General features: G+C 41.7%; 1 protein-coding gene across 1 annotated transcript in view; it reads right to left on the bottom strand.

The window, feature by feature from the left end:
• SP1 (Sp1 transcription factor) overlaps positions 1-22,161 on the bottom strand; it is a 30,856-nt gene extending 8,695 nt beyond the window's left edge. Inside the window, exons 1-4 of the mRNA XM_079773774.1 lie at positions 21,970-22,161; positions 20,751-20,914; positions 18,528-20,043; positions 2,422-2,590 (exon numbers count right to left, since the gene is read on the bottom strand). Coding sequence (XP_079629900.1) covers positions 2,422-2,590; positions 18,528-20,043; positions 20,751-20,914; positions 21,970-21,976 — 1,856 coding nt within the window. The 5' untranslated portion in view covers positions 21,977-22,161. The remainder of the gene's footprint in view (positions 1-2,421; positions 2,591-18,527; positions 20,044-20,750; positions 20,915-21,969) is intronic.
• Between the last annotated feature and the right edge of the window lie 394 nt (positions 22,162-22,555).

The following is a 22,555-nucleotide window of genomic DNA, read 5'->3' as shown; positions in this document are numbered from 1 at the left end:
GCAAACAAATTTGTTCCATGTGTGATCCATTAGTGGGCATTGGGGAGATTTCCAAGAGGGACTTTTCTTGGTTTTAGCAGCACATATTAGCAGAAGGAAAGAAACATAATAAAAACTAGAGGCCCGGTGCATGAAATTTGTGAATGGGTAGGGTGCCTAGGCCTGGCCAGTGATCAGAGTCTTCCAGCTGCTGGCCAGGGCCTCCCTTTGTTTCGCACCACCCCCTGGTGGTCAGCGCATGTCATAGTGAACGATCAAACTCCCGGTCAAACTCCTGAGGGGACAATTTGCATATTAGGCCTTTATATATATAACTAGAGGCCTGGTGCATGAAATTCATGCATGGGGGGGGTGTTCCTCAGCCCGGCCTGTACCCTCTCCAATCCAGGACCCCTCAGGGGATGTCCGACTGCCTCTCAAAATCTGGGACCACTGGCTCCTAACTGCTCGCCTGCCTGCCTGCCTGATTGCCCCTAACCACCTCTGCCTGCCTGCCTGATCGCCCCCAACTGCTCCCCTGCTGGCCTGATCGCCTCTGCCTCACCCTGCACCCGGGACCTGGGCTTCCCTCCCTCTGGCCAGCCGCAGGCACCCAGGACCCGGGCCGGCCGCAGCCACAGGGGACCGCAGGGTGTGCAGCTTGTCTCTCTCCCAGGCAGCAGGCGCTGGCGCAGCCGCTGGCACCTGGGACTTCAGGGCGGGAGACTTGTCCCTCTCCCGGGCCGCAGCGTGGCTGGTCCCCATTCCTCTCTCCCCAGTGTGGAGTATCTGAGCAATTAAGGCGTGAGGGCATGATGACCATTTGCATATTAGCTCTTTATTATACAGGATTATTATATAGGATATATAAGAGAAGATAAAAATCACTCTTAGGTGGAACTCTGAGAAGTTCCTTCAAAACTTTAAATCCACTTTAAGCTTTGTTAAAGACAAACACTGTTGTACTCAGTGCTTTTTTTTTTTTAAGTAATCCTCACCAGAGGATTTTTTTCCATTGTTTCTAAAGGGGGGATAAAGGGAGACAAACATCAATGTGAGAGAGACACATCAATTGGTTGCCTCTCAAACACACCCCAACTGGGACCCAGGTACATGCCCTTGACTGGGAATCGAACCCACAACCTTCCAGTGTGCAGGCCGACATTCTAACCACTGAGAACACCAGTGTGGGCATACTCACTGCTTTAATTCAGGTTTTTCCTGTAATGTAGTGTTAACCTACAAATAACTCAAATTATTTTTGTTTTGGTACATTTTTTACTTTTGTGCTTATTTTTATTGGGACAAAACTTTGGGGTTTTTTTGGTTAATCTTCTCCCAAGGATATTTTTTTCATCAATGATTTTTTAGAGACAGTGGAAGGGAGGGGGGAGAGACAGAGAGAGAGAAACATCGATTAGTTGCCTCCTGTACGCATCCCAACCAAGGCTGGGGATCAAGAGCCTGCAACTGAGGTACATGCCCTTGATTGGAATTGAACCCGTGACCCTTCAGTCCACAGGCTGACACTCTAACCACTGAGCAAACTAGCTAGGATGGGACAAAACTTTAACAGATTTTCTTTTTCAAAGGCATTTAATCAACTATGTAACTTTCTATTCTCTCAAAAGCAGTGACTTTCCCAGCTGGAGTGGCTCAGTTGGTTGAGTGTCATCTCACGAACCAAAAGATCACCAGTTCGATTCCTGGTCAGAGCCCACACCCAGGCTGGGAATGAAGCCTGCAGCCTGGGCGTGAGAAAGAGGCATCGGAACCATGTTTCTCTTATGGATGTTTCTCTCTCTCTCTCTCTCTCTCTCCCTCCCCCCTTCCTCTCTCTCTAAAATCAATAAAACATATTTATTTAAAAAAAAAAAAAGTGACTTGAAAGAAAAAAATAGAACTTGAAACTCTCCAGAGATAATACTGAATAGTAGGTATTACTAATGAGAAAATTGTCATAACTTTGTTCTGCAGGACATGTTAGGGTCCCTGATGGAAGAATTTTCTATCTGAACTAAGCATTTTTGTTTATTTTGAAGGAAATAAGACTCTGGAAAACTCTTATTCTCACAAGCCATTGTAAAAACACATTAGTGTAGCTTTTTTATTTCTTTGCAAGGCTGTTTTACAAAGCAACCTTGTTAAAACCATCTCAATATAGACATATGGTAACAATCATTAGACCAGCTGGCTCCATCTGATTTCCTTATCTCTAAGAGAAAGCAGGCACCTATTAAGGCCCAAGGTCTTAAGAGTCAATAAAAGGATCAGAGCTGGAACCAAGATCCTATAATATGACCAATGAAATGTATTTTGTTATCTCTCATCCCTCTGCAACATTGCCAAGTCTTAAATGTAAAAAAAATAAAAAAATAAATCAACCTCTTCTTACCTCCAAATCCTTTAAATACTCTTAAGATACTGGCTTAGTCAACTTACCTTCCTTCACTGTCTTTACAGTAGGGGCAGGTGCATGCTTCCCGCCGGGTCCTCCGACCAGCTTGTGGTTGGGGATCTGGGCTATTCTCTCCTTCCTCTCCTCCTGCTGTGTCATCATGTATTCCATCACCACCAGCCCCATGGAGGCCAAGCTGAGCTCCATGATCACCTGAAAGTAAGAGTAAAGAAAAGGTCAAAGTGGGAAATAGGGGAGGTCATCACAGCTGCAAGCATCTCAGTGACTGTATTTTTTATAGCACCATTTCTTCAAAGCTTTGAAGTCACATTCACTGATATCACCCATACTTGAAATCTCAAGAATTGTCACTGAAAATACAAAGAGCCACCTTGGCTGGCATTGCTAAGTGGTTAGAGCATTGGCCCTCACACCAGAGGGTCTCATCAAGTTCGATTCCTGGCCCTGGTCGGGACATGTGTGGGAGGCAACCAATCAACGTTTCTCTCTCCTTACCATCCTCCCTTCCTCCTTCCACTCTCTCTAAAAATCAATGGAAAAAATATCCTTGGGTGAGGATTAACAAAAAAAAGAAAATACAAAGAGCCAATTAAATTTATGAAAGCATAGTCAATCTCACGCAATTTTTAAAATGCAAATCTATGCTGGACTTTTGTAAATTTTCACCAGATTACAAAAAGTTAAAACTCTAATAATGCACAGCATCAGCAAAGGTATGGGGAAATAGGCATTTTTATATATAGGTAGTGACATATAGAACAACCTTTTTGAAGGCCAACTTGGCAATATTAAAACTTTAAATGCACACCATCCAAGTAATTCCACTTTGAACCAGCAATGTCCTATAGTATACAAATATATGACAATAGTGTTTTGTGTAACAGAAAAAAACTGGAAACAATCAAAATGTACACCATTGAGGCACTAAATAAATTATAACCTTATGCAATGGACTACTATACATTCATTAAAAGAATGAGATAAAGGTAAATACTGCTACAGAAATATGTCCAAAAAATCTCTTATTCATTCCCTGAGTTAAACTACTATGGAAGCAACCAAATAGAACTAAAAATAAGACTTTAAGGTATTCCAAACTAGAAATCATACAAAATGTAAGAGGGAAAACTTCCTCAAATGAGCAGAAAATTGTGCAGAATATTCAGCAGGGAATAGTACCTACCCAGTATACATTATAAGTTTTGACACAATGAGGAGAGGGAAGAGCTAGCTATACCCTCAGGCAAGTTTTGATTTGGAATTGGATCCTTTTCAGAATGGTAGAAAAAGGAAAAAAATATAAAGCATACATACATTCTATTATGTCTTTTGATGTTATTTGCTTTTAAAGATAAAAAGTGAATGAAATCACTAATTTTTGTTCTCAATAAATTAAAATAGATAATTATAAAGCTCTAGGCCAGTGTTTTTCAAACTTGTAAAACCTGAAACCCAGCCCGGCCGGCATGGTTGAGCATCAACCTATGAAACAGGAGGTCACCATTCGATTCCCAATCAGGGCATATGCCCACGTTGTGGGCTCAATCCCCAGTGTGGGGCATGCAGGAGGCAGCTGATCAATGATTATCATCATTTATGTTTCTATCTCTTTCTCCCTCTCCCTTCCTCTTTGAAATCAATAAAAATATATCTACAAAAAACAAACACATACACACACACACACAAAAAAAAAAACTGCAGCCCCAAGTAAAAAATACATTTTACACTGTGACCTAGTACATAAAACTGAAACAAAAGTTTCATAAACAATGCTTACCTTTATGATAAACAATGTATTCTTAAATTTTCTACACTCTACTTCGTTTCTTTTCCCTTAGCACTGTTGATTTTATGGGTTGATTACATTTGACATTTTAAAAAACTGCTCTAGGCCAGTGGATAAACATAAGGTTTTTAGAGGAGCAGATAGCATTCTTCTCAGGTTTTCAAAACATCTATGAATAAGTATTCACCTACAAAAGCACCTTGTAAATAAGTTAATGACTCTATCCATATTTAAGATTTCTATAAATGGAGTGTTGAGTTGGTCTGCTTTGTTTTACCTATTCTATAAAGAATGGAACTAAGTAATAAGTGCAGTAGATCAAACTCACCATCTAAAATCTAGGCTCTTGATTATACTTTGGTACCTAATCTCTACTTTTTTCAGTTCATAAACATACTTTTGAGTTACTATGCCTAATAATAAGCTCTTCTTGTGCCTTCCTGCTCACTCTACCACTTCTAAGTATGAGCTTATGGCATTAAAATAAATTTAACTAAAATGTTTTGACTTTCATGATATTGGCAGAGCTAAAACTGGATATTATTGGAGTACAGGGTTAAGAACAGGTTCTGAAGTAAAAACAGACCTAAATATGAGTTCCTGCACCACCATTTGAGTAGCTTTTAACAGTGAGCAAGTAACTTCTCATATTATTAATCTCATAAAGTTATCATGAAAAACAAATGAAATAAATGTAAGGTGCTTAGTGTAATATCTGTCACATAACAAATATTCAACACATTCTAGTTAACATTAGCAAAATGTCTTGTGGGAAAATCACACCGTGAGAAATCATGAAATAAGATATACAAGAGCCCTTTGAGACAACATGGATGGACCCAGAGATTATTATGCTAAGTGAAATAAGCCAGTCAAAGAAAAATATTACATGATGTCACTTATTTGTGGAATCTAATGAACAAAATAAATTGACCAACAAAATAAGTCCAGAGGCATCAAGGCATGGAACAAACTGACATATTGGGGGGAGGGGGTGGGAAGAGATAAACCAAAGAACTTGTACTTATATGCATAGCCCATGGACACAGACAATAGTGTGGTGAAGGCCTATGTGTGTGTGTGTGGGGAGGGGGGGGAGGGTGTGTGCGCAAGAGCTGGATGGAGAGGGGCAAAGGGGGTGGGGTAATGGGGGACATCTGTAATACTATCAACAATAAAAAAAAATTTTTTTAAAGGAAAAGATATACAACACTATTTTGTTTGATCAACCTGCTTTAAAAACTGTGTTACTGATTAGAAACTGCCCCTAGTGGGGATGGAGAATTTATCTTTTGAAATTAGCTCAAATAGCTCAGCAGATAAGGCTAGTTAGGATGCTAGTTAGTATCACCAAAAATTATTTACCCAAAATTACCTTCAGAAGAGAAATTTATGAAACTGTAGATCCAGCTATCTACAACAGGTTTTTAGAATCAAGATAAGACAAAACTGTGGTTATACCTGAAAATAATATTGAATGTGCCCTAACTGGTTTGGCTCAGTGAATAGAGCGTCAGCCTGCGGACTGAAAGGTCCCAAGTTCGATTCCTGTCAAGGGCATGTACCTTGGTTGCAGGTACATCCCCAGTAGGGAGTGTGCAAGAGGCAGCTGATTGATGTTTCTCTCTCATCGATGTTTCTAATTCTCTATCCCTCTCCCTTCCTCTCTGTAAAAAATCAATAAAATATATTTTAAAAAATAATATTGAATGTAAACTATAATTTAATTTGAAACAAACAAGAAAAACCATGGTATAGATAATCAAATTATTTTCTTGATCTATTTTCCAAACTAACCTAAGTCCATTAAATTTAGAGATGCAATTCATTAACCCCCAAAGTTTTCCCTTGTCCAGATCAACTGGGAAGAGGCAAACCATTCTCCATTTTATTGAAACATAAGAATGTTAACTCAGGACAGGGCATAATTAAGAAAGAGAGAAACAAAGAAATATTAGGAGAGAAACCAAGATGGCGGCATAGGTAAACACCTAAACTGCTGCCTCGCACAACAATTTCAAAACTACAACTAAAAGACAAAACGGACATCATCCAGAACCACAGGAAAGCTGGCTGAGTGGAAATTCTACAACTAGAAGGAAAGAGAAAAGCACACTGAGACTCAGAGGAGCTGTAGAAGGCAGAGAGGTACTGAGACACGCACACGGAGAGGGTGGGCAGCTGAGTACTCGGCTGGCTTTCTCAAGCAAGAGGCAGACAAAAGCTCCCGACTGCGCTGAACTCCAGTTCCGGAAGAGGCTCTGGGGACCCAGACTCATTCGGGGAGAAACTGGACTGTCTGGCAGCAGGCGAAACTTGAGGGCAGCTTTCTCTCAAGAGGTGCATGCAGTGATTACCACAGGACACTAAGACTCAGGGGCCTCTTAGGCAGGGCTGACAGGGAAACCAATGCTATCTGCTCCACACCGAGACTCCGTCCCATCCAAGCTGAGCACAGAGGCTTTTGTAAGTCTTATCTCATAAGGGTGTCTCCAGCACAGAAGTTCTCCCAGCACAAACACAGCTGATCCTCACAGCCAATTGGCCTGAAGATCAATTCCTCCCAGTGATACCAACAACAATCAAGACTTAACTACAACAAGGCTGTACACACAGCCCACAAAGGGGTGCACCAAGAGTGTCCACCTCAGGTAACTGGGGAGGCTGAGCCACTGGGCTCTATAGGACACCTAGCACACAAAGCCACTCTATCAACTCAGGGAAGCAGCGAAAATGCAGAGACAAAGAAACAAATCACAAATGAAAGAAATGGAGGAAAGCAAATGACTGGATATAGAGTTCAAAACCACGGTTATAAGGTTTTTCAAGAATTTTCTAGAAAAGGCCAACAAATTTAGCAAGACCCTCGAGAATATGAAAAAGAACTAACAAGAAATTAAGCATACACTGACTGAAATAAAAAATATTATACAGTGATCGAACAGCAGACTAGAGGATCGCAAGAATCAAGTCAAAGATTTGAAATACAAAGAAGCAAAAAACACCAAACCGGAAAAGCAAAAAGCAAAAAGAATTCAAAAATATGAAGATAGAGTAAGGAGCCTCTGGGACAACTTCAAGCATACCAACATCCGAATTATGGGGGTGCCAGAAGAAGAGAGAGAGCAAGATACTGAAAACCTATTTGAAGAAATAATGACAGAAAACTTCCCCCACCTGGTGAAAGAAATAGACTTACAAGTCCAGGAAGCGCAGAGAACCCCCCAAAAAAGAAATCCAAAGAGGACCACACCAAGACACATCATAATTAAAATGCCAAGAGCAAAAGACAAAGAGAGAATATTAAAAGCAGCAAGAGAAAAACAGTTAGTTACCTACAAGGGAGCACCCATAAGATTGTCAGCTGATCTCTCAACAGAAACTATGCAAGCCAGATGGGAGTGGCAAGAAATATTCAAAGTGATGAATAGTAAGAACCTACAACCAGATAATTCTACCCAGCAAAGCTATCATTCAGAATTGAAGGTCAGACAAAGAGCTTCACAGATAAGAAAAAGCTAAAGGAGTTCATCACCACCAAACCAGTATTATATGAAATGCTGAAAGGTATTCTTTAAGAAGAGGAAGAAGAAGAAAAAGGTAAAGATAAAAAATTATGAACAACAAATACATATCTATCAACAAGTGAATCTAAAAAATCTGATGAACAGAATAAACTGGTGAATATAATAGAATCAGGGGCATAGAAAGGGAGTGGATGGACAATTCTCAGGGAGAAAGAGGTGCGGGGGTGCGGGAAGAGACTGGACAAAAATCATACACCTATGGATGAGGACAGTGGGTTGGGGGGTAAGGGCAGAGGGTGGGGTGGGAACCGGGTGGAGGGTAGCTATGGGGGAAAAAAGAGGAACAATTGTAATAATCTGAACAATAAAGATTTATTAAATTGAAAAAAAAGAGATATTAGGATTCCTTAAAACCATTATGTTTAGCGGTAACTGGTTTGGTTCAGTGGATAGAGCGTCAGCCTGGGAACTGAAGGGTCCCGGGTCTGATTCCAGTCAAGGGCACATGCCTGAGTTGTGGGCTCAACTCTCTCCCCCTCTCCCTTCCTCTCTGAAATCAATAAAAGTGTACTTAAAAAGCAAAAAACCCCATGTGTTTAACCTTCTTTTCAAGAAAACAGTACTCTCCTACCAGCTGGTGTGGATCGGTGGTTGAGTATTGACCCATGAACCAAGAGGTCACAGGTTCAATTCCTGGTCAGGACACATGCCCGGGTTGTGGGCTCGATCCCCTAGGGCAGTGATGGCGAACCTCTGACACGCGTGTCAGTGCCATTTCTGATGACACGCGGCCACTGAGGCGGCCGCATGCTGAGGATGAAACACTTATATTTAAACTATAAATATCGCGAAATAATGTTTTTTCCTCCAAAGTGACACACTACCCGAGTTATGCTCAGTTTTTTGGCGAAGTTTGACACACCAAGCTCAAAAGGTTGCCCATCACTGCCCTAGGGTAAGCATGTCAAATTCTAGTCTCACAACGAATATTTTTACAGCCCAGCCAATATAATGGTATGTAAGAAATGTTTTAATAAAAATTTCGTAACTTGCCCGGCTGGCGGGGCTCAGTGGTTGGGCACTGACCTAGGAACCAGGAGGTCACAGTTCGATTCCTGATCAGGACACATGCCCGGTTGTGGGCTCGATCCCCAGTAGGGGGTGTGCAGGAGGCAGCTGATCAATTCTCATCATTGATGTTTCCATCTCTCTCCCGCTCGCCCTTTCTCTCTGAAATCAATAAAATATATATTTTTTTAAATTTAAAAATTTCGTAACTTAATTTTTACAATATCCTGTTATACATAATTATTAATAACAAACTACAACATTTGCTAATGACTGATTAATATAATCGTGTTGTATTCATTTCCTTTACACGCCTATGCGCAGGTGCACCATTTCTCTCCACTAATACTAGCAGCGAATATTTTAATAGCCGATTGCCACATCGTTAGTCTTGTACTGACTTGTTTGGTGTGCGCAACAGGAAATATTTTGCTTTCAGATAACAAAAAAAATGTGTTTATTTGCGTTACACTTATTAACCAGTGCAGTTATTCAGTGTCTGGTAAATTCATGTTCAAGAAAAAATATTAATTTTTATTAAAATGCTCTATTATTTTATGTTATTTCAGTCCTTTGTATTCAGCATGTCTCTATTGAAATAAATCTACATTTCTATGAAGATTGAAGCTTTTGTTTTTTTGCGGCCCACAGAAACTTAAACCTTATTTGGCCCCAGTTAGCCTTTGAATTTGACATGCTTGTTCTAGACCACTGATGGGCAACCTTTTGAGCTTGGTGTGCCAAACTTTGCCAAAAAACTGAGCATAACTCGGGTAGTGTGTCACTTTGAGGAAAAAACTAACTCCAAGACTCTGGTCACAAATGTTTCATCCTCAGGAGCAGCAAATGTTTCATCCTCGGCATGCAGCCACGTGTCATCAGAAATGGCTACACGTGTCAGTGCTGACACGCGTATCATAGGTTCGCCATCACTGTTCTAGACAATGTTATCTGTAGTATTGAGACTTTAAGGGAACTAAATAAAATGAAAAGTTTGCTAAAAGTTTGATACGTCACATTTTGATACTTGGGACAAATTTCTTGGCTGTTAACACTTACAAACAGCATCAAATTCCTTTGCAAGCAAACCAATGATTATAACCAAAATAGTCCATGGAGTAAACATTTTCAATACCAAAAAAGTGCAGGAAGTGAAGATTCCTATTTCATGTAACCCCTATTACATGTGCCTATTTCTTAAGTTGAAATGCCTACTTCTTAAGTGTTTATGGTAAGGCACAAGTAGCTTATGTGATACTAGAGGCCCAGTGCATGAGATTTGTGCACTGGGGGAGAGGGGGGTGTCTCTCAGCCCAGCCTGCACCCTCTCCAATCTAGGATCCCTCTCACAATCCGGGACTGCTGGCTCCCAACCACTTGCCTGCCTGTCAGCCTGATCACCCCCTAACCACTCCCCTGCCAGCCTGATGGACACCTAACTGCTCCCCTGCCGGCCCAATTGCTCCCAACTGCCATCTCCTGCCGGCCCGATCACCCCCAACTGCCCTCCCCTGCCGGCCATCTTTGACCACATAGGGGCGGCCATCTTGTGTGAGGGCATGAGGGTCAATTTGCATATTACCTCTTTATTATATAGGATAATACTTTGTAATGTCTCCATTTTGGTTATTGCAATAAAAAAATTTTAAACTTAAGCCCAAGCTAGTGTGGCTCAGTTGGTTGAGCATTGTCCCTTGGACCAAGAAGTCACTGGCTTGCTTCCCAGTCAGGGCACATGCGCTGATTGTGGGCACGATCTCCAGTAAGGGCGTGCAGGAGACAGTTGATCAATATTTCTCTCTCACATCGATGTGTGTGTGTGTCTCTCTCTCCCTTCCTCTCTTTCTCCCTCTATAATTAATAAAAACATTATTTCCAATTTAAGACTTAAGTCAATTAGTTATCAGAATGTTTTCAGGAATAAGTCAAAGAACCATCAGTAATTAAGTCTAGACATGATGCTATGTTAGTGCTTTTATTAAGACAGCTCTGGGGGAAGAAAAAAAAAGACAGCTCTGACCAGGCATTTGACTAAAAGTTTAATTACCACTACACCAAGATGCTTCTGAATAAGCTAGAGATAAGAATATCCATTGTCTGGGATGACAGGACAATTGCCATTTCTAGGGCTCAAGGGTGTCATTTAATTAATTTCAAAGTGGGAAATGCTTGCCAGCAACAGCCATCTTTGCTTTCTGTGGTCTTTTATGTATGAGTAATTAAAACAAAGAGATAAGCAATTACCAGTCACTAAGAATGATTTACCTTTAAAAAGCATGTTCAAACACACTGTAAATTTCAACAATTTTCCTTGTGCAATCCTAAGCAGCAATAATTTCTATTTCAAGTGTCAACCCTTGAGATCTGTTTTAAGCATCTTACTTTACAAATATTCAAGATTCAAATAATATAAAAGCAGCTGGATCAGCTACAACAATATTAATGATCTTGCTCCACTAGGTTCAGAAATTTAGAAATAACATTGTAAGAAAACTAATCAGATAGAAATGTAATTCTGACTAAAAACAGTATGAAAATGTGACTTTTAAAAAATATATATTTTTTATTGATTTCAGAGAGGAAAGGTGAAGGAGAGACAGAAACATCAATGATGAGAGAGAATCATTGATCAGCTGCCTCCTGCACTCCCCACACTGGGGATCAAGCCCACAACCAGGGCATATGCCCTGATGGGAATAGATCATGACCTCCTGGTTCATTGGCTGAAGCTCAAACCACTGAGCGACACCGGCTGGACTAAAAATGCGAATTTAAAAAATATATTTGTTGCCGAAACCGGTTTGGCTCAGTGGATAGAGCGTCGGCCTGCGGACTCAAGGGTCCCAGGTTCGATTCTGGTCAAGGGCATGTACCTTGGTTGCGGGCACATCCCCAGTAGCGGGTGTGCAAGAAGCAGCTGATCGATGTTTCTCTCATTGATGTTTCTAACTCTCTATCCCCCTTCCTCTCTATCCCAACAGTGCTGCTGGGCCTCCTGGAAGTTGGCCTACAGCTGCTTCCCCTCCCTAGACACTCCGCAAGGAAGAAAATATATAAAGGCGGCCACCAGGTGGCTCCCGACAACCTGCGTGAATGTCACCGGACCAATCTGGATCCCTGGCCAGCAAGGGTGTCCCACCACTTGCCTGGAGGGCCGATTGCATCCCGCCCTCCCCCTTAACCCCCTTGGGACCTCACCTGTGAACAAATTTGTGCACTGGGCCTCTAGTAATATAATAACTAAAATTTTTCATTTTAAACAACCTCTCCCCCCAATATGTAAATGCTAGGGATTTAACAGAACAAATACACCATTAAGTAAATCGCAATATTTATGTAATTTTCTTCCCTCTTTCCCATGCATCTGCTTTTACAACCATGAGCCAAAATTTTAAGTAAAAGGATAAACAGTTAAAAAAGAAAATTAAAGACCCTAGCCAGTTTGGCTTAGTGGATAGAGCGTAGGCCTACAGACTGGAGGGTCCCGGGTTCGATTCCAATCGAGGGCACATTGCTCGGGTTTCGGGCTCAATCCCCAGTAGGGAGCATGCAGGTGGCAGCCGATCAATGATTCTCGCTCATCACTGATGTTTCTATCTCTCTCTCCCTCTCCCTTTCTCCCTGAAATCAATAAATACATATTATGTGTGTGTGTGTGTGTGTGTGTGTGTGTGTGTGTGTGTGTGTTTAAAAAAAAGAACACCAAACTAAAGAAAATTCTTCATAATATGGAAAATTTCCAAATAGGTTTCAGGGTTATGAGCTTTTCACTTTTCTTTTTTTAACATATTTTTATTTATGCCCCACACTGGGGATCGAGCCTGCAATCCAGGCATGTGCCCCTGAGACCAGAACTGAACCTGGGACCCTTCACTCCGGCCAATGCTCTATCCACTGAGCCAAACCAGCTAAGGCATGGGCTTTTTACTTTTACCTTCTTTAAGACAAATGGTCTGTGTAAAATTAATACTCTTTCTTTCATGAGTGCAAGAAAACTGCCAAAGAATTCTAGGCAGAGAACTTTCAGATACATCACTAGTAACCATATAGAACCTGGACAAAACTGGGCCCTACATAGAATTTTTTTTTTTAATATATTTTATAGATTTCAGGGAGGAATGGAGAGGGAGAGAGAGAAACATCAATGTGAGAGAGAGTCATTGATTGGCTGCCTCCTGCACAGTCCCTACCAGGGATCAAGCCTGCAACCAGGGCATGTTCCCTGACCAGGAATCAAAAGGTGGTGACCTGCTGGTTCATAGGTCAACACTCAACCACTGAGCAGGGCTCTACATAGAAGACTTTAAAAGGGTTGTTAAACCATATCCACAACAGAAATGAAGGGGGTGAGGAAAGGAAGGTGCTGAGAGGGAAGTTACAGAAAAACATGAAAAAACAATAAATGGAGAGCAATAAGGAGATTAGATTTGCTATTAAAATGTTTCAAGCATATAAGGGGAAAAAATAAGAACTGTCAAAAAGCTTTCCTAATTGTCAAAAGGGGGAGAGAGTTAATACCCACACTCCCAATATGACAAGCTGACCCTCACGTGTTCAAAGACTGATTAATTATGTCTTTAATTTCTCTTTTGCCATTTTGTTCCTCCCTTCATTATCATTGATTATTTATACTTTACTTAGAGATTAAATAAACTCAAATTAATTCATCTGGTTAAAACAAATTCTGATTCATAACAAAAGTTTACAAAGAAGTTGTCGATTAACCATGCCTTTTGCGCCATTTTCCCCCAATTATCTGTCTTAGGCTACAAATGTCAGTAACACCTCAAAACTGAATGGGGAGGGTGGGGGGTGGAGGGTGTCAAGTCCATTCTTCTACTTGATAGTAGTGGATTGGAGTAGACAGGATCTTGATTTGAAGTAAAAAAAAAAAAAAAAGTCACTAAATTTTGTCAGTGGCCTTTGGCAAGTCATTGAATCTTTCTACATCTTAGGTTAAGTCTGAATAAGGGTACTGGAAGGGATGAAGATTTCCAGATCTAGCAACTGTCAGTTTAACTGCTATTACCATGGCTAGTCTGGTTTAATTTTATTAGGTTTGCAAAGAGCTGTAACTTTTAAGCGATCAAAACAGGGTCAATTCAATGAAGAACGTACTGAATAATTTTAAAAGATCCATCTCAATAGCATTTAACCTTAGGTAATTAGCAACATTTGCTTGCCTATGAAAACCATTTAAAATAATTTTCCAGAGATGTATACACTAACTTAATTCTCTCATCTCTTAAAGGGCAAGTCTTTGTCATGACCTAGTTATATTTTAACTTCTTCCTTCAAATTGTTAATTATTTTTTTATTTTGTACATAGATACATCATGAGAAGGAGGATTCCGTGTAAATTAGATAGGCACATCCAAACTTGCTAAACAAGTAATACTGCCTAGTTTCATAAACCATTCAGAGTTTTAAAAACATTAGAGCAAAAGTACAAATTCAAATTATAGCTCAAATTTGCAACCAACTCTGAAAAATACTCTTTCTACAGTAATTTTTTCAGGTCTTTTAAGGAGAACAATTCTAAAAAACCTAGGGTAGTACTAACAATATAATCATAGTTGAGCAAATAAGTTTTAAAATAATCCTTCTACACAACAGGGCCTGTATGTTAAATGCTAGAGAAAGGAATAATATTATTGTGACACACCTTCTGCAAGAAATATGAAAAATATGCTTGTTTTTCAATTAAATAGCAAAGTGAAAATTTTCAACTATTATGTAGTTTACAGACACACAATACAAAGCATTACTTACAAAAAGCATTACTTATATAAAACTTCTCTACAGATATTCATCTTACATTTTAAAACATTTCAAACCCAACAAAACAATTAGAAGCACGAAATGATGAGAGCTAAATTATTAGTGGTAACATTTACATACTACTTTACAAAGTGGAACAATTAAAAGAAAAGGGAGCTATGAGAACTGAACAGATACTAAAGTTTTCTCAAACACTAGACACTCTTGTGCTCTTGTTATTTAATTAAGAACTAAAATGGCCACATTACACAATGCAATATGATTTAACAATGACGTCATTTACCGAAAGCCACTGGAATGAATAAATAGGAGCAAGGGAAAAGGTCTGAAGACTGTCTTCTCAGTCTTTTCAGATCAATCAAGACACCTAAGTTTTAAAGGAGACCTTTTCTACTTAAAATCATTTAAAAAGTACTAACATCACCATAAGAAACAAATATAATATTTGATAAAGAAAGCAAATGATGCAGAAACATTTGACATATTTGATCAAGTGTATTATTTTAAGACAGGAAATTCTCTTGCATGACCTTTTGCACTAGAACAATTCTCAACACATTTAAATCATCCAAATCTACTTATCACCAATGTTCAAATGCACTAGGCTAAAATACAAGTTTTTAACAAATTAGGTCTCAGCAATCTGACCCCAAGTTTAGTGACACTGTTGGCAAACCAACTCTAGTATCACGTTCAACTTAACTTCTAAGAGAAGACATTTTCCTGACCCCGATAAAACCGAACAGATGTGAATTTTTTATTTTTAGTGCCTGAAATTTGCTTCTTGAGTGAATTATAGACATCAAGGAAGTATGTTCTATTCTCCTGCCAAAGCCCTGCACTCTTTATTAGGCAGAACTCCCACGAAGTCACCCAAACTCAGTCTTTGAAAGCCAGCCCCCACTCAACCTGGGGTAAGAGTTTTCAGGTCTCAGCAGTTATTGGGGGGAAAAACCTGAAGCTTTAAACTGAAAAAAACAAAAACAAAAATAAGATCTATGAGTGTGACTACAAAATGAGAGGAAAGGGTGTTGGGGAAAAAAGAAAAAGCTTCGAACTTTAAAAATAAAACAAAAATTAAGCCCATCAATCATTTCACTGTCTGGAAACTAAACTTCGTTTACTGGGTGGTCCCTTCCTCACTACCACTCACCAGGGGCAGGGCCAGGAAAAACACAGGAATACAAAGGTGGCTGGTTTGTTTCTAAGTTTGTGCCTTTGCCTGTGTATTCAGCAAACAGAAGTAAACAAGAGTAGAAGTCAAGAGGAGAGCTTAGAAATTTTTTTAAGATTCTTTTACTTTTTAATAATAAATGTAAACAAACTAAGTGAACACCATGGAAGCTTCAGTCTTTCACAACCATGCTATCTATCTACCTATTCTATTCTACTACATCATACTGCCAACAGGTTGAGTTTTTCTAGTAAAATAACTATATACCAGAAAAGGTAAAATGAGAAACTGCAGCTTCTAGGCAACAGCTGAACAGCACTAAGCTTCAAGGAAATAATTTTATTATCTTTCATTAAGAATGAAGTCAGATCAACTGAAGAGAAAAAAATGTTGCACAAGTATGACTAACCAGAAAGGAGGAAACTGAATCTTCAGAAACCACTATTAATGAAGCAAAGAACTTCAATTCTCACAAAATGGCCTTTCAGTGCTTCATCTAATTAGTGAATGTCAAGCTGCTGCTACCTTACAGAAAGGCATGAATTTTCTTGAGCTCAGAGACCATCTATAACAGCTAGGTAGCCCTATCCTATGACATATTAAATGGCAGACTTCCCCAGAGCATGATTTAGCAATGAGTGCCTCATAATTACTCCTCAGAGCTTAAGTTATAAACCTTTTAGAAATTGCAGGGATCCAAATTATTATTAATGGGAACAATCCTACAGCTTTGCTTTCCTTTGAAGAGCAAACTACTGGATACAACCTGGGAGCAAAGAGAAAACAAACATGCTAATGTAGATTAACCAGAAAGTATCTAATTTTCCAGGCTGTTAGTTTCCGTTTTTTATTAAACTTTCCTCATAATTTTTAGTGTATAAAACACTTGCCAGCTCTAGAGCATTAAATTTCAAAGAAGCAAAGCTACACATTTTTAACAAACTAAAGGATTTTTCTCAAGTCTAGACTTAAAACTAACAGGCAATGAAATGCCCTAGGAGAATTAACCACAAGCTCAAGCTCTGGCTGTAGTCTCATCACTTAAAAGTGCTTTTTAGTATCTCAATGTCCTTATCGAGAAAATAAAGCTATTTACAGATTATTTCTTAGGTCCCTTCCAATTGTAACTTTCTAGTCTAAGATCACTAAGAAAATTACTGTCTTGATAAAGCTCAAAATACAGTCATTGTAAATACACCATAAGAATGTAAAAAAGTTAGGGAACTTGACCCCCCAACCCAGATTTTCCAAACCTTCAGAAGGCAGGAAATATGGCTGGCTGCCTATTTGTTATTCTCACTTATATAAGAACCAATCTAAATGGAATGACATACTATAATAAAAGCAAGCATTTCATACACCTACATATATTCCAATAGAACTAGGAGTTCAATGGCATTAAAATAATTCCCCATAATTTTTATATATCATGCCAGAATATAAAAACATATATATATCCTTTTATCATGCTTTAGTAAAGATTAGCGACCTTGTGATGGGATTTAAAATGATACATTCTAAATAGACTGTCAACTTTTTAAATACCGTAGATATGATTTAAATTTCAAATTAACCAATTTTAAATTCACTTAGTTCAAAGTGAATGACTGAATATTGTAGTCAACTGATTCAATACACATTCCAATATATATACCTCTTTCCTAAAGTCTATTTTTCCCTTCATATAATTGGTCTCCTTATTCCTAATTCCTCTCAACTCCACCTCCCCACTCCATTCCAGGCCTCACTTCCCTTCCCTCCCCTCCTTCCTCAACCATACACTATTTTCATAGCAGTCGAAGAAGTGGTTCTCTTCTCTAGGAAATATCAGAATCACCTAGGAAGCTTATTAAAAATATACATTAGAGCAAGGGGAGGTGGATGGACTCTACTTTTAAGGTAACTAGGAGTTAAAAAAAAAATTTAAACCTTGAGTAACCAGCTTGCTCAGGGTAGAACATCCTGATTAACTAAAGATTAACCAGAGAACTTATTTTGTTGAAAAATATCCTTCTGGAACCCATTATGTCACTATTCCCCTCACTTAGGAGTTACAGTTCTTCATGAGAAATATCTGATGATTTAATAACTGTCCTATAAATAAGTTTATAATCAATTCTTATCCTACACAAGAGTGGACCCCAAAGGCTAAATAAAGCCCTCAAGCTAAGAATGATTTTACATTTTTTACAGGGTTGTAAAAAACAAACCAAAAAAATGTGATTAAAACCATATATAGCCCTTGCCCTAGCTGGTTTGCTCAGTGGATAGAGCCCCGGCCTGTGGACTGAAGGGTCTTGGGTTGGATTCCAGTCAAGGGCATATGCCCAGGTTGCGGGCTCAATCCCCAGTAGGGGGCGTGCAGGAGGCAGCCAATCAGTGATTCTCATCATTGATGTCTCTCTCTCTCTCCTTCTCCCTTCCTCTCTGAAATCAATAAAAACATATTAAAAAAAGACCATATATAGCCCTAAAATAAACACTATTACTAGGCCTAAAATAAGTACTATCAAGCCCTTTACAGAAAATGTTTGCAGATCCTTGTTCTGTAGTACTAAAGGCACTGGAGGTACAGATTCCAGGGACATTGCCCAGAAGTGCTCCTTTCTCATCAGATTAACTGGGGGGAAAATTTTCTGTTAAATTAGTTCCAAATAGAATCATTGCTATTTTTCTAACTGACTTGCCTAAATGATTAGCCCTTAAGAAAGTTACTCCCTTCTTTGGAATCAACAGTTTCAGCTGAGGTGCTAGTTAGCTGTGAAACTAAATGCAAAAAATTAGAAGCCTTACCTGGGGCATTTGCTATAGTCAAGGGCAGGCTTGGAAGCTGGTGCACCTGGATTCCTGAAGCACCCAAAGCACTGAGGTTAATAGTCTGGAGACCAGGCATGGAGGATAGTTGAGCAGCATTCACAGTGACTGTGCCCGCAGGGATAGAGGCAGCTGAGGCTATGGGTGTAAGGGTGGTATTGCTGCTGCTGGTCTGCCCCAGGGAAACACCCTGCATTGGGGCCAAGGTGATTGTCTGGGCCTGTGGGTTTTGAACTTGGAGGTTCTGCAGCTGAAGAGTCTGCCAACTGACCTGTCCATTGGGCCCCACAGTTGGTGTCCGGATGATGATCGGGCCAGAGTTTGGAACAGCCTGAAGCTGGAGGTTCTGGAGGGTTTCCTGGGAGATAGCTTGAGTTGTAAAGGTCTGCCCTGACAATGGTGCTGCTTGAAGAGCCTGGAGGGTCTGTCCCCCTTGAACTAATTGAGGCTGGATAAGAATTTGTTGTTGCTGTGACTGTTGGTTTTGTTCTCCCTCTTTTTGCTGACTTGTTTGCAGTGAACCTCCAGATGTCTGGTTCTGCTGGATGTTCAGAGTATCAGATCCCTGTAGCCCACTAACCCTCTGGGATGTCTGTCCTTGAGAGTTGGTCCCTGCTGATCCGCTGGTGGTGAAGTTCATAATTCCCATGTTGCTGGTGGTAGTAGTTGTTGAATAGCTATTGGCATTGGTGAAAAAGGAGCTGGAACTGGCTTGTGATGATACCAAACTGGCAGAACTAATGGCAGTCCCTGAGGTGACGGGCTGTGAGCCACTCTCCTGGGACCCAGAGCTGCTGATCGTGACTGCCTGAGAGCTAGGAGTCAAAGTAGCTGCAGAAACACTGTTAACAGGTAGCAAGGTGATATTCCCATTCAGGGCCACCGGCACATTGGTCACATACTGAGTCTGTCCTGAGAGGACATTATTAGCCAGGCCTTGGAGGGGGACAGCCTGCTGGAGTAGATTTGGCATAGCAGCAATGATGTTGCCTCCACTTCCTCGATTTGTGATGATCTGTTGGTTTGCACCTGTTGGTATAATCTGTATTTGACCAGAACCGTCCTGCTGCACTTGGGCCCCAGTGGTAGCAAATTGCAGCTGTTGCCCATCAACTGTCTGGAACTGTGGGATTACTTGATACTGAATATTAGGCATCACACCAGGTAATCCTGTCAGGACTTGCTGGTTCTGTAAATTGGAGGTGGCAGCCACAACATACTGCCCACCAGAGACGGTACGATTCTTGGAAGACTCACTGCCATTGCTGCCATTGGTACTGCTGCCACTCTGTTCCTTTGAGGTAGGAGTAGCCCCAGAGGAGGAAGAGATGATCTGCCAGCCATTGGCACCCTGTGAGAGTTGTGTGGCTGTGAGGTCAAGCTCACTGGTGCCCCCTGACTGGCTTGGGCCCTGGGAGTTGTTGCTGTTTTCATTGGGTGATTCAATTCTGCTGCAAGTTGCTGCCAACAGAGCCAAAGGGGATGGCTGGGATTCCTAGCCAAAAAAATGAGGGAAAGAATTAGTTTAATGACATCCAGTTGCCAGCCTAGGGGGCAGTATACAACAAATAAACAGCAAACAGTGCAGAAAAACCAAGAGCAAAAAAAAACAGCCTTTGGACTGAAGGGTCCCATGTTCGATTCCGGTCAAGGGCACATGCCTGGTTGCCAGCTCGATCCCCAGTGTGGTGTGTGCAGGAGGCAGCAACCAATGAATCTCTCTCTCTATCTCTCCCCCTTCCTCTCTGAAGTCCTTAAATATATGTATTTAGCCCTAGCTGGTTTGGCTCAGTAGATGGAGTGTCAGCCTGTGGACTGAAAGGTCCCTGGTCAAGGGCACGTGCCAGGGTTGTGGGCTCCATCCCCAATAGGGGGGATGTAGGAGGCAGCCAATCAATGATTCTCTCTCATCATTGATGTTTCTGTCTCTCCCTCTTCCTTACTCTCTGGAATCAATAAAAAATATATTTTAAAAGTATATACATATATTTAAAAAAAAACAAACATATTTTAAAAAATCTGTTGCTGAAATTCTCATCTTTGGGGAATCATCTCCAAGTCACCTGTCTCTCTGTACTTACTTCCCTATCTATACAGTCAAGTGGTTAGCCCCTTCCTAAAACTTGTTCTGTGAAAAAAACACACATCTAAAACTATACATCCTCTCAACACTTTCCCCACTCTGTCCTGATCGTTCCTTACCTGTCCTCCTCCTCCTCCTCCTCCACTGCTGCTGGTACTGCCTGTGCTGCTGCTTCGAGCCTGAGAAAAGGCACCACCACCATTACCATTGCCCCCATTATTGCCACCAACTCCTTTCTCAATCTTCACCACGGCTGTCATTTCATCCATGGAGTGATCTTGGTCTAAAAAGAATTAAAAGATAAACAACTTAAAGTTGGGGGAAGGAAAAGGGTAAGGTGAGGAAGGGTAGAGGAGGTTATGAGGAAACAGACCTGACTAAAGGGTGAAAGGCGCCAGTGAGGGGGGTGGGGGGGACTGGATGGGAGAGAAGGGACAGTTGTAGGACATATAGGACATGGACTAGGCTCACTGATGCCAAACTGGGCCTCAGCTCTCCTTTTCACAAACTTAAACTCAGAAAACATTGAAAAGATGCTTTTGGTATAGGAAATGTGAAAGGCAGTGGGCATGCTGAAAGAGTTTCAAAATAAAAAGTATGGGGCAGGGAAGGATAGGTTAAGGCAAAAAAAAACATGTGGATGTATAGAAAGCTTGCTAAAATTAGGATCACAGGAGATGAAGAATGAGAAAAATTCAAATGTAAAAAGTAACAAAAGGGAAGAAGGGGAAAAAGAAAAGAAGAGATAAAAAGTGTGAGTGGGGAAACATTTGTGAATTCTGGTTAAGGGACTAAAGGGGTCCAGGGATTAGAAATCTGGAGGTTTCCGGGCTGACTGAGGGCGGACCCTAGAGGGAAAGGGCGGTTTCGGGGTGAGGGGCGTGGAAAGGGCGGGACAGTAGTGGGGGGAGGGGAAACCTACGGAGGGGGGGGAGGGCCCTGGGGCAGGCGGTGACCAGAAGGCGGACCAGGGAGGCGGTTGGCCCGGGCGGGGCCTGCACTGCCCGGGCCACCCCCGCAGCTCCAGCCCCCGACGGGAGGAGCCTCAGGCAGGCGGCCGAGTTGTGGGGGGTAAGGCCCGTCCCCCCGCGGCCGGGGCGGGCAGGGGGCGGGCGAGGCCATTCTGCCCCCTCCCCCGGGGCGGGTGGCCCATCCCCCTCCTCCTCGGAGGCCCCGCCACTGCCCCTTCTCCCTCCCTTCCCTCCGCCCCGGGCGGGACCAAGGCCGCCGCCGCCGCCTCCCGCCCGCCCCCCCTCACGGCGGGGACCGCCCGGTCGGCCCTCGCGCGCGCCCCCTCATTCCCTACCACCCCTAAGCTTTGAGTGGACTCATCCTTACCGCTCATGGTGGCAGCTGAGGGACGAGCTCAAGGGGGTCCTGTCCGGGGGGGTTGGGGGGGGCCGGGAAAAACGCGGACGCTGACGAGGCAAGCGAACCCGGACCGGACAGGGAGGGGGGGGTAAGGAGGAGGGAGCAGCGCGCCACAAGCCCAGCCTAGGCCCCACCTCTTCGCTACTGCCCCGCCCAATGAGGGAGGGAGAAAGGGGGAACTTGCAGAAGAAAGGCGGTCAGGTAATCCAATGGCAAGACTCGCTTGCTCTCTAAGGCGTGTAAGACAAAGTTGCGTGCCCGGTGTCCGCCCTAAAAGGCCGCCTCCTCAGTTTTAAAACCCAATGAAAAACGCAGGAAGTGAAAATGGGCGGGAACTATGAATGATAGGCTTGGAAAGAAACCAGTCAACTGCCAGGCGGGCTCCCTGAGAGGTAGGGATAGGAAGAGCTTTGATCGGAATGACAAAACAACGGCCAACCAAAACCCTGGACGTGCCTGAGCAAAGTCCTGGTGGGAGGAGGATAAAAAGTAGGCAGGAATGGGATAGGATGAAGCTGATCGAAACCAATTAAGAATCAGGCGGGCATCCAGG

Source organism: Cnephaeus nilssonii, assembly GCF_951640355.1.
Source record: "Cnephaeus nilssonii genome assembly, chromosome: 6".
Lineage (NCBI taxonomy): Eukaryota > Metazoa > Chordata > Mammalia > Chiroptera > Vespertilionidae > Cnephaeus > Cnephaeus nilssonii.
The sequence above is the reverse complement of the archived record's forward strand: the minus strand, read 5'-3'. Positions and strand labels throughout refer to the sequence as shown.